At 42.3% G+C, this 13419-nt stretch overlaps 1 protein-coding gene across 1 annotated transcript in view; it reads left to right on the forward strand.

The window, feature by feature from the left end:
- The window catches only part of LOC145413826 (uncharacterized), a 46737-nt gene that overhangs the window by 32744 nt on the left and 574 nt on the right, over positions 1 to 13419 (forward strand). Inside the window, exons 14-22 of the mRNA XM_080283487.1 lie at positions 404 to 475; positions 609 to 738; positions 1164 to 1403; positions 1761 to 1899; positions 2643 to 2859; positions 3830 to 3979; positions 4385 to 4924; positions 7864 to 8007; positions 9382 to 11076. Of these exons, the coding sequence (XP_080139613.1) occupies positions 404 to 475; positions 609 to 738; positions 1164 to 1403; positions 1761 to 1899; positions 2643 to 2859; positions 3830 to 3979; positions 4385 to 4924; positions 7864 to 8007; positions 9382 to 11076 (3327 nt within the window). The remainder of the gene's footprint in view (positions 1 to 403; positions 476 to 608; positions 739 to 1163; positions 1404 to 1760; positions 1900 to 2642; positions 2860 to 3829; positions 3980 to 4384; positions 4925 to 7863; positions 8008 to 9381; positions 11077 to 13419) is intronic.

A 13419-nucleotide genomic window follows, 5' to 3' on the forward strand; every position in this document is an offset into this window, starting at 1 on the left:
GATAAGATGAAAGGTGGGGAATGAGGAACAGTAAGGGGGGAGTGAAAGGACAAGGATTAAGGTCAGAGGAAAGATTAAGACTGGAATGAGGAGAGAGGATGTGCATGACAGACGCGAGAGGAAGGAAGGGAAAAAATAAAAATAAAGGGAGGAACAGGGAGGTGACTGACGGAATGTATAGTGACAAAACAAAGAAGAAATGTTATACAAAAATATGGGAAGAAGTAACTTTCAGAGGATTCTCTTATAAATACTGATGTTTGTAGAGGGAAGAAGGACCTAGTATACTAATGTGATCAGTTAATCGACTCAACTCTGTTTAAACTATTATTTGGAACTGCAAATTTCAGAAAACAGCTAGAATGATAATGGCAGGAAAGTAATGTAACCTCCATTTTTGCAGTCTCTCTTCAACGCCATCTTGGTAGGTGAAATCTGCCAGGCACAAGACCAGAACATCCCTATCTTCAGGCAGGTGAGATTATTAAGTATATACTATACTGTATACTCTGTGATTCTGTTCTTTTATAATCTGCAACACTTTTAGCTTGACGGTGATAATAATTAGCAGAGAGGATGTTAGACAGATAAAAATGTGGTGTGTTCAGACAGGTGAGGGCGTGACTGAGGGTCTGTACCGCGCCACCTTCCTCATCCAGCGCATCATGGACATGGACCAGTCGGAGAGGGAGGCAAGGTTCGTCGTCAAGCCGGGAGTCGACCCTGAGTTGGACGACAGTAAGTCTACCTTATGATTTATCTCACAGAGGATTGACACCGCTAAGCTGGATATTTTTATTGTATGAGACTACCTACAGTATAGTGACAGACGATGGTTAAACAGCCGATATTACATGTTACCATCTACTCACCTTCCTACCCTAACCTCTGCCAAAAGGCTAGAGCTCCTATAGTGTCGCAGTCAATTTTGAGCAGTAAGTCCATAGTTTATTGTCTCATGTTTTGGAAATGGCTGGTATGGTAGCTATGGAATAACCGCGGCTACTGTGTTTTCTGCATTTTCTAACTGGCTTTTTTCCCAGTCGGAGAAGACCATCTTGTGCACCTCCATACCGTCTTCTCTCTGACGTGTCCTCATCCCGCATATCCAGTTCTCACGTCTCGCTGCACACCATCCCTCCTGATTGTTGTTTGTTGTTCAGAAAAGCGTCGGTTCAGCGGCCTGGGAGAGGTGATGCGCCGAGTGGCCGAACTGGAACTGACCCATCTGCCTGAGGAAGTGGAGACCTGCTGTATCATCTATCTGCCCCACGTTGGCTACCTCCTTGCCTTCCCGCCCCCACACCACCACCAGGATCCACAAGAACACTACCAACTGCCCGGTCTGGAGTTTATGTTCGAGACGGCAGACATGGCATTCTACAAGAGTCAGACGTGTTGTGGTGAGCTGGTTTGTCAGCTGTTTTGATTTCCATCATTTTATACCTGTTAATGTCACTGGTTCTGTGAAGATTTCATTAGCACACAGCTACAAGAAGCTGTTTAGAGAAGATTTATTACGTACTATGATATTGTTGTGTCCCAGGCCTTGATTTGGGTACTGATATACAATGAAAATCTTCCTGTAATAAAACAACACATCCACATAATACAACTACCGTAAACCTGCATTAACCATACCCATAACAACCATACAGCCTATCTGAAATACCAGTGCCATATATTTAATTCACTTAAAAACACTGAGTCTTGGCAGAAATATCTTTTAGCCAAAATAACCAGCCACCTGTCACTATCAGAGCTGGACACTGAGCTAGGGGACATCCAAGTAGAAATCGCCAACCACGAGACCCGAATCATGATGCGCCTGGTGGACGTCCTCTTGCATCAGACAGAACCCTTCCTCGCCCTCCTCGATCACGTCCTCATGTTAGATTGGTTAGATAAACAACTTACCTCCTTAGCAACTGTGTTCACTACATACAGTTGATTAAGCTGTTCTTGTTGTCCATATCTGACTTGCTATATTTACTGAATGCCCGAGGCCTAATTCTAGCAGTCATCCTGCTGACGACAAAACCTTCATTCCTCTTTATCAGCTACTCCTTCGTCCACCACTACCTTCTGTCACACCAGCTCGGCCTTTCTATTACTAACTTCATCTTTCCACCTTGCTACCCCCTTTTTTTTCTCATTCTTCTAATAAATTCGCTTCTATACGATCTCTTTGTTGACTTTTCATTCTTCATTCATGTCAGTATTTTTTAACGCTGATACATCACTAGGAAATACAGGTAATACTGTTCAGTGACTTTTTGGTCGCGATATTCTTTCCATACTTAAGACTGTGCTGACTTTGGTTTGATAAACATATTGTTTACGATGAAGCTGATGCAGAATAAGCAGCAAAGTTGCATAATACAGTTTCCCTTGTGTACTGAATAGTATAAACAAAGCATCTAAACGTGTGTATAAAGTAGCATAACACAAGTGTAGTAACCTAAAAAAATTCGTTTTTTAAATGCCTTACTGACATGACTGTACTGAAAAAGAAAAATACGGTACTTGAGAAGTAACTTGATAGAAATTGTATGGCCATGCTCATGTACAGTAGCCTATAACTCTGTATAACTGAATTCATATGTGAATATATCAAATTGAGTATAAAAATCTGTGTCCAGTTTACTGTCGTTCTCCGTGGTGGCACGGGAGTGTGGCTGGGTGCGACCAGAGTTGACGGATGAGGCAGTGCTGGAGGTGAGGGAAGGGCGGCATCCCCTGTACGAGCTGTGCAGTCCCACCTTTGTGTCCAACCCCATCAACAGCGGTGCTGTCCACCCATCCATCACCCTCGTCACCGGAGCCAACGCCAGTGGTAAAACCGTCTATCTCAAGCAGGTCAGTTACAGCTGTACCTGCTCTCCTCCAGGGCTTGTGGTAGGTGACGTTTGTGGGTTTTACCATGGTCCTTCTATTTCAACTTGGCGAAATTACGCCACGCAACCAACTTGAATGCTGAACCGTGATTACGTGAACCTTGAAGGGACACCGAAAACTCTGCTTATAGTCACTATGAACATACTCAGTAAAGTTTTCTTGAATCACAGGACTGTAGATTTATTCTGAATCATAGCCAATACAGAAAACTAAATACAATAAATTGCAACTGAAACAAGGAAGGACTGTGACATTACTTTCCCGCAATTATGTCAGCCAAGCATCTGGAAGGGAGAAGGGCGATTGTCTTGAACTAAAATCTAGTAACATAATAGTAAACGAAGAGCGATAACTAGACATGCTTACAGTATTATCAACACGTTTGTTATTCTTATTGGAATGTCAGCCTACATGATGATAACAAGTGTTTCATCATAAAGATCACATGGTAAAGGAGAGAATGCATTACAGAAAGTATATTGTACACCCGAGAGAGAGAGAGAGAGAGAGAGAGAGAGAGTGTGTGTGTGTGTGTGTGTGTGTGTGTGTGTGTGTGTGTGTGTGTGTGTGTGTGTGTGTGTGTGTGTGTGTGTGTGTGTGCAGAGGCCGTATTTATAAACTATCCCAAGCTTATGCTGTGTATAAGATTGTACAGTATATACATTTGTCTTGCCCCATACAGCCACCAAACACTACAATGAAGTTACAGCGAAGAATGACAAAATACGAAAAACAAAACGATGTGTGATATAACTGTTATGGAATCTTCTTTATTCTGGGATCCTTTATAAATCATTCTAGAATCTTTTTTAAGCCTGTAAACTGGATATGAAATGTTTTTTTAATCCTGTAAATTGCTTAGGATCCTTTATAAATTGATATAATCTGGTTAATCCTGTAAAGTAGTTAGGATCCTTTCTAACTATTGCAGGTGGGCGTACTGGTGGTGCTGGCCCAGATAGGGTGCTGGGTGCCTGCCTCCTACGCCCGCCTGAGGCCTGTCGACGCCATCATTGCCGTCACGCAGTCCACGCCGCCCGTCATCTCACATCTCTCTACCTTCATGTTGGACCTCACCAGGGTAAAATACACACACACACACACACACACACACACACACACACACACACACACACACACACCGTTGCTTCTCTTTCCATAAATATAATTTTTAGGCCAAGCTTGTCCATAACCAGTCTTCTATAACTGGAATCATTATGAAGCCCTGAAGAAAGGTCTCTGATTCACCTACCATCATTCGTTTCCACATGAAGTAAATGAAACTAGACAATGTGTAAGTGTGTGCGTGTGTGTTTTCCAGCATGAACACGACAGCAATACTTATTTTACTAGGGCTTGTTCATTAGTACAGCCTAGTAAATAATAGAAAGAGTCAGCATTTTCTCACAGGAAAAAGTGCCCACACCAGACACTACACTTACGCCAAACTTTCATTACTACTCTTATTATCACTCCCTGTGGTCAGATGTGTGCTGCTGTGTCACGCGCCAGCCGACATTCCCTGGTCATAATAGACGAGTTCGGTGCATCCACCTACGAGAATGATGGGGCCGCCCTCCTCACTGCATGTTTGGATTACTGGGGAGCCATGGCCAGAGGGCGACAGGATGAGATGGGGGCAGAGGAGCAGGAGAGGGGGAGAGGAGAGAAAGATAGAGAGAGAGAAGAAGAGAGTGGGACAGAGGAACGGGAGAGGGGAAGAGAGGACCTAGAAAGAGAGAGAGGGGATCACTGGAGAAGAGAGGGAGAAGAATATACCAAGCAAAGGAGGGGAGGAGGGGAGCGGAAAAGCAGTAGAAAACGAAGGAATATGGAAGCAGGCGACAGTGAGAACCCAACAGACGAAGAGGACAGGAATGGCAGACAAGGTGATAAAGGATGGAAGAAGAGGAGGGACGAGAGAGGAGGAGGAAGATCGAGAGGAGGATCCCCCCATGTATTCGTCTCAACACATCTGCTGCAGGTGTACGATCACTTACTCTACCCCGACACAGTCCGATGTTTGGTCAGTCCTTTTTTTTTTTTTTTTTACATTATCAACCTTCACCCCTTGAATCCGGGTGACATCATTTTCAGCTTATTCTTGATGCTATGAGACGATTTTATTCAGCCTAGGAAAGTCTCTCGTCCTGAAAGGGTTTATAGTTGTTATACCTAACCCCTGCGGTTTGGAAAGTCTATCCTAAGTTGAATAAAATCGTGAGTAGATGGCAGAAATGAGGCGAAAAGACATCACCAGGCTTACTGGGTTAACGACCGTATTATTAACCGAGGGCGCGGAAATATGGAAAGGTCCACCGTTTTAGACGATAATTTCTGAAGGATGACAATAGAACATGTCTGACTTTTTTGTATCATAGCTGACTACACTTGGTTATGTGGGATGCAGGCTGATCACATGTAACAATTACAAGCATTCTATAAATGACCATCAGAAATCTGGGGCTTGTTAACACCTTTGCGCTCTCAGTATTGATAATACGGACCAAACCCTTCAATTCACTGACGTTATTTTCTGCTTTATTCCTACCTCCAGACAGTTTTATTCAACTTAGGAGAGATTTTTCAAAGCGGAGATTGATATATCCTTCGTTAACACTTCCACTGTGGTAGGTGGGGAAGCTCACCATCCACTCACTCGATGTAACGCTGCTTTGGGTGTCTGCCCTTTCCTTTCTTCCGTCCTCTTCTGTCTTTCTTTCTTTCATTTTTTCCTCTTCCTTCTGCCTACGGGTGACTTTACACTCCCTCTTCTGTTTTTCTTTCCTTCATTCTTTCCTCTTCCTTCTACCTATGGATGACTACACTGAGTGACAAGCCAGATGGTTTCCAGTACACCAGGAAACTATTTACTACGCTAGGTGGTAACCATATAACCAAATTATCGCACGTGGTGGTTTAGTGAGTAATTAAGGCGCTACAGTCGGATTGAGCCGGTGGAGGTTTATATCCAAGGGATGGTTGGGGTTTAATGCTCACGTAATGCCACTCAAGGATGAGTGAGGCTGGTCGCACTTACCTTAAATGTCAGGACCAACTTGCCTAGCCCCGGACTCCTACGCTTCTCATGGGGCAACGTAGGACTGGATGATAGATGGATAAAACTTCCACAACGAGTGGGGCTCTCCCAAGTTCAGTACCAGAAGAAAATAAACACTAAGAAAAAGCATCACCGGGTTGTTGTGGTAAAATTTTTATTTCTTCCTTATTTTTTCTGGAGTATACAGTATATAATAACCTTAACCTTTACACTACGATGTCCACATTTAAATTTTATTGTTGCTACTGTTTGAAGATTTTATGCCATACAGGAGGAAAAAAGTTGAAAAATTAAATACCACACAACATGTAGGGTAATATTTATATCCTTAATAGCTACCGGGTATGCTTTAAATTATAACTGTTCACTGATATATATATACATACATATACATATATATTTTTTTTAACAAACTTATATACATTAATCACTTGTCGCCGATTACCATACATATTCTTGACTGCTCTTGCTGTCTCGATACTTCTTCCGCTTGGTAAAGACTGTTCGAACTGGATGGGTAAGATATGGCTCCCATCAAGCTTGTCAGTACGAGATCCTTCCTAATTAGAAAATAATAGCCTGGAGGTAGCAAGAATAAATTATCTAATACATCGGCATAATGAAGGGATGAAATTAAGTCGGCGATTGGGTGAATGATGTCACAGAGTTCACAGTTCGACACCCTATTGACCCATTTAGATAAGTGAGTACACTTGGTTGTTATGTAGGTAAAGCATAAGTTAGACACTGTACTAACCTCTGCCACCTTACCGCCCCTCCTAACATTACTTCTTCCCTTATAACCGTATTCTAGGTTAAATGAGAGGGAACGTAGCACCTCTTTCACGGCGATTTGCATTGTATACCACAGCTTAACATATTATTGTGTGCTGTTTATATCGTTTTAATACGGACACTGTTTGCATCAGGAGCACACAAGAAGATACCGAGGCTTGATGTGCAAGATAAGTCACTAAGGAAGAGGTGTTGCCAGACCTTTATTGCCACGTACAATACAATCTATAGTGCCAGAGTAAGACAGATTGGCTTTAACTGATCCTGTGTGTCGATTTTAATACTTTGCTTAAACTTATTGCAACTGAAAAAAATAGTTTGGTGTTGGCCTTACCAAAATCCTCAGATGTACCAATAACAGGAAGGGTTACTGGACTGAGCTTTTGAAGTATCTGACTCATACAGTTTTTCTTAATTGTATACAAATCTCTGGTGATCGCCTGAACAAAATACCGAAGTTCACCAACCACAGCGAAAGGCATACACATTGCAGCACGATGATAATTATTTAGTTCTTATTCTTACCATCACCAAATTACTATATTGGCCTAGGTTGGATGTCTATAAGTGAAAGGATTAGAAGCCACCTCAATTCATTTTTTCGGCACGTTGAGGTCCTTTTTATATTTTATTAGTTCTACCGTCAGACCATTTTATTTAGCTTAACACAGACGTCTCGTACGAAAAGGGAGTGATGGTGGGAGGGGAAAGGGACTGCCACTACTCCCTCCCTTCCCAAGCACAAGGAACGGTGAATGTATGACAAGTTGAGGAGGGGTAGTCGTGGTAATGTTAAAAATTTTGTGTTAAATCTGGTGCAAGTGTATTCCTTATTTTCATAAGAAATAAAGTATAGGCTATATTTGTTTAAACACTAGATACCATTGCATAAGAATTTTATTAATTAACATAAAGACTTTACATCCAGCTTTTGATGACATATTTGCAAGAAGTACGGTATAAATTTTTAAGTTGACGATTCTTCTAGTAAATGCTTAACCATCTTTTTTATAGTATTATGTACCGAGGCCAGATATGTCCCACATTTTTCCTGTTCTTCCACTGACAGATCTCACATGTTACCCCATACTCCTGTTTTTGTGTGCCAGGTGTTGGAGGGCGTGGTGGAGGGTGCTGAGGGTCGAGTGGTGCCGCTGTACCAGGTGGCAGAGGGTCGTGCCACCGCCAGTTATGCCGCCAATGTAGCTGCCATCGCCGGGGTCCCTGCAGCAGTCGTCGCCAGGGCTATGCAGGTCAGAACATGGAAAGGGTGAGGAAAGAGTAATAGGGAGAAAAGGCAGGTACAGGAGGAGAGAACAGCCAGGAGTGATACGGTAATATCAAGATACAAGAAACAAGATAAAGAAAAGATATTAGAATTTTTTTCTAACTCTTTCAGCCCGAGGATGTGTCGATTCCTGTGGCGAATATAACTATCTCGTGTTAGCCAAGACAAATAAAGACGTGTTTGGGCTGAGGGGTTAAATTTAATAAGCGTGCCATGCCCTATTCAGATGTTATGCAAAAGTTTAAACATTTCGAAGATGGAACAGAAAGAGAACGGGAACTGTAAAGGAATATCAATAAGAAAAGCAAGTGCACAATCACTGCGTGTTTATGCGTTAACGAAGCGGAAAATATAGCAAAATAATAATGGAAATTGCAATATGTAAAAAAAAAAAAAAAAATGTGAAAGTACTGAAGCGCATGCCAAAAGGAGGATGGTAAGAAGAGATTGTAGGCCTACTTTGGGCAGCAGAGTATGTTTGCATTAATAACTAGGTAAAGAATAACTTTATATCTAAACATCCAATATGTTTCGTTTTATTTTCTTGCACATGGTATTTTCTGTAGGTAATGTTTCACACACTTCTTGATATACAGCTATTGTAGAGTTTGGGGGTATTTTAAGATCTTTTGCGGACATATTATATTAGTAGTAGTAGTAGTAGTGTTATTTTGTGGTAGGTGGGGGCGCTCACCATTCACTCACTCGATGTAGTGCTGCTCTGGGGTGTCTGCCATTTCCTCTCCCATCCTTCTTTCCTTCCATCCTCTTCTGTCTTTCCTTCATTTTTTCCTCTTCTTTCTGCCTGTGGGTGACTCTACAATGAGTGACAAGCCAAATGGTTGCCTGTACACCAGGAAACTGTTTACTATGCTGGGTGGTAACCATATAACCAAAGTGTGGCGCCTGGTGGTTTAGTGGGTAATTACGGAGCTCCAGTCGGATTGAACCGGTGAAGGTTTATATCCAAGGGGTGATTGGAGTTTATTGCTCACGTAATGCCACTCAGGGATGAGTGAGGCTGGTCACTCTCATCTTAAATGTCAGGACCAACTTGCCTAGCCCCGGGCTCCTACGCTCCTCATGGGGCAACGTATGATTGGATTGTGAATGGTGTGTGAATGTGTTGTTGTTGTTGTTATTATTATTATTATTGTTATTATTATTATTATTATTATTATTATTATTATTATTATCATCATCATCATCATCATCATCATCATCATCATCATCATCATCATCATCATTAGTTTTATTATTATTGGGGGTTGCTGCTTATTCGATTATATTATGTGTATTTTGACGTGAACTTTCTTTCTCGTTGTATGTGTATGTGCAGGTGTGTGAATGCATCAGGACCGGGCAGCTACCCCCGAGATGGACTCTGCTGGAGGACGAGAGTGAGGCCAGGAGGTGCCGGGCTGTGGTTTCCCTCTTCCTTTCACACGTGTCCTCCAAACAGCCCCTCCACACCCTCTTCCGCAAGATTAGAGGGTACACAGCCCTCTCAACGCCCCCCTCTCCCTCCACAATTAGCTCCCCCGCCTCTCCAGTTCATAGCAGGGTGGAGGAGGACTCTCGGGTGGAGACAATACTAAGAGAACTGGAGGGTGAATCCGACTACGCCAGAATCCTTCAGTACATCTCTCAAGATATCATCAAGAGTACTGACACGCTCCGGTGCGAGTCATCGGAGCCTCCCCAACATGATACTGTGCACCAGCAAGAACCTGCCGCATGGTCTCAGCATGAAGTACCCCAGAATTGTCCTGCAGAATCTCATCACCATGCTCAGCCACCACAACATACCCCAGCTGACACAGATACTATGGCTACTGAGATTTGCCAGCATCGTGTAATGCAACAGTCAGATACAGAACATGTTAAGTCTCTAAGTACTGAAGCTGGAATTGCTGATCAGCTCCAAGATGTGACACCTGTCATCCCCCAACAAGCAAATACACCCACAGATAAGTTTAATGGTGAATCCCAATATATTCACACACCCCATCAGAGAAACCAGCCTCCTCCAACCGACACTTTTCACCGTGAGCATAGTAACGTAATTTCACAGAGCTCTCAGAAATGTAAACAAAATGAATCTTCTCTTTTGCCTCAGGAGATCATGCCACAGTCTCCACCAACTCTCACCACCACACAATTACTTCAGGGCTCGTTTACACCATCCGTTTCAATTTCTTATAATGTGAAGTCTCAATCAATGGATCTGGCACCTTCGGCAATTATCTCGTCAGCTTCATTTTCGGAGACACGTAAAGCTTCAACACAGTCTACAGAAATGATGCTGCCAAAGGTTTCGACACCACCTCCAGCGGTAGCACCTTCCACATCTGTGGCAGAACGCACAGGCTCGGTGTCACCTTCAGCATTAACATCATCAGCCCCAAGTTCCTCCCTTCCTAAGCCCATGATAATAAATCCAACACAAAAGGATCGCATCTTACAAGCCGCTGCCAAGATGTTTAGAGCTTTTGGAGATTCGCAGAGCAGTCAAGTAAGTGCTTCCGCTCCTCTCGTACCTTACGCCATCGCCTCCTCCCCTTCGTCCTCACCTTCTCCACCTCTGTTGGCTAATGAAGCAATGACAAAGTCGAGTGACAAGGATGTCAAGGATGTACAAGACTCTCCTGAAGACGACACAAGTAAGCTGGCACTAAAGATTCACGAGTCTGACAAACAACATTCAGGGAAACAATACACGAAGGAAAAAGAAGACCAACACTCGTCAAGGCATGACTCAAGGGAACCAAGCTTAGATGGCCTTCAGAACTACACCCCACATGAAACCCCACATGAAACTGACTCCCAGGGACAAGGCTCACTCGATGCACAACAAGGAAACTCTAATGAACGCGACTCACAGGAAAGCGACCTCCATAACACCTCTGCGCAATCGTGTGGGAGCGATGACAGCACCCTGCTAGTGAGGAACTACCGGCAAAGGCTGTTCAAGACTTGGAAGTCTGAGTCACAGACGCTGTGGGAGGTTCCACTGCGAAATCAAGAAGCTAGAGTAGGAGGAGGTAGACGAGAGGGAAAGTGTATGAACGAGGGGAAGCAAAATATAACAATAGGTGCACGGGAGGGAAAGGAAGCCAAATACAAAAGTCAGTGAATGGAAAGGAAAGTGTGTGGGGAAGAGGAGGCAAAACTGATGAGCCTATTGGAGTAGAAAGTAAACTGGAGACGATTGATGGACAAAGTGACGGTGGAATGAATGAAACAATTTGCAAAATAATAAGAACTTTCCGATATATCTTAAGGGGGAAAGTGTATAGAGGAAGAGGTGGCTTGTGAGAACAGTGACGGTGAGAGGACAGTGTTACCTGAAAGAGTGGAAGAAAAAGCAGAGTTGCAAGTAGAGATGGGATTTGTGAAAATTGCACAACGGGTGAGAAAGTAAGAACTTAGAGAGAATTTCGGACATTAAGGGATGACAACATTCTGAGACATTAGATGAAAAACAGTAGAAAAGGCTAATAAGATATACTTAAAATGGATGAAAGAGATTATTGTTGTATAAATGACGATGAGAAATGTGCCGGTATTTACTCTTGCCTTATTATGCTACAAAGACATTAGCTTCCCTTATAATTTTGCTTGGAATTATACAGTTATGTTACTGAAGGATGTCTTCATCTTTTCTATTCTTTGACCGTAAACAAATCCGATTATTAAGGAGTGTTCTTAAATAAAATCCCCAACACAGGGAATGCAAACGTTGTATAATTATGTTCACCAACAATTCGACCTGTGTTTTTTGTCACATACTTTAATTTACACTCAAGCACTGACAGACATTAGCGCCATCAGTACAACGATGTTTTTTTTTATTTTTTTTATTTATTTTTTTTTTTTACAATCAAAGTTTGCCATCATCATTATTATCACCCTGACCGGTTTTTCGCACCTGGGGATGGGGACAAATATCTCCCAACAAAGTAGTTAAAAATACTATATTAAATCCTTCAGGCCGGTGACCTCTTGCTACCACCAGACGATGTAATAAATCTTTGGAGAGATCGCTCGCAGTGTCGCATGTCTGTCCGTCTATCTGTGTGCTTTCGTCTATCATAGAATATTCTGGTGTTTACCTCTGTATCTGCCTGTTTACTATCCGTTTACCCGTTTTTATGTGTATGACAGATTGTTTAGTCGTGTGTGTGTGTGTGTGTGTGTGTGTGTGTGTGTGTGTGTGTGTGTGTGTGTGTGTGTGTGTGTGTGTGTGTGTGTGTGTGTGTGTGTGTGTGTGTGTGTGTGTGTGTGTGTGTGTGTGTGTGTGTGTGTGTGTTCTACATTTACCGTATGTCTGGCATTTTTTTTTTTTTTTTGTTCACTTGGGGTCTGTTTCCGTGAAACAGAGAGAGAGAGAGAGTAGGGAGGATGAGAGAGAGAGTGATAGTGTGCATAGATGTTGAATGTTGCGCTGGTCAGGTCCGAACTGTTTGTCATGCAAGTTTCTCCTCAAATTACACCCTACGGCCACCACCACTATCATCACCGCTGCTGCCACACTCACAATCACTGAAATCAACGCCGATACAAGTATTACCACAACAATCGCTGGTATTTTCATCATCGCTATAACACACACACACACACACACACACACACACACATATATATATATATATATATATATATATATATATATATATATATATATATATATATATATATATATATATATATATATCAACCATAGTTGTTTCTTTTGTAGTCTTTGATACTGCTTGTAATAATACATCATTCAAGAATATGGCCATTAAGGAGGCGCACTTTACGTTATAGCTCCCACAACACGCTCAAAAACTAAGACAGCCCGATCATTAATTCATGCTTTTGTGATGCAGCCATCGTTCTCGACAGTGGTATTATGACAGCAACTTGAGGTATTATACCCCTGGTGATAATGGTATGGTAGAGTTGGTTGGTTAACATGGCAGTGAGTGTTTTACTGGGTGGCATAGTAAAGATACTTTTAATTTTGACAGTAAAATCCTGTACAGCAGCTGTGTCACCTTATATATATGGATGAGAGAGAGAGAGAGAGAGAGAGATTAATATCAAAGTTAAACAAAGTTGTAAGTTTGCGTGCAAAATATTAAATGGGGCTGAATAATTCTCAGGAAAAAGAATCTCAGTTTTAGTCAACTCCATTATAGCGTAATTTGCTCTTCCAATAGTACGGCGTTTTATTCCTGCAGTATTCACAACTGGATTCAAAGCATACTAAACATAAGCGATAATTGATTAGAACTGAATAGTTCTGAGGCGACAGAAAACGAAATGAGTCAGATGATTTTGATCTGACTTGAGTAAGCTCTTCAAGTTTCTGATGGTGCAAGTCTTCGCG

The sequence above is a fragment of the Coenobita brevimanus genome, chromosome 97 (assembly GCF_032717465.1).
Source record: "Coenobita brevimanus isolate Jiangsu-jjx chromosome 97, ASM3271746v2, whole genome shotgun sequence".
NCBI classification, from domain to species: Eukaryota; Metazoa; Arthropoda; class Malacostraca; order Decapoda; family Coenobitidae; genus Coenobita; species Coenobita brevimanus.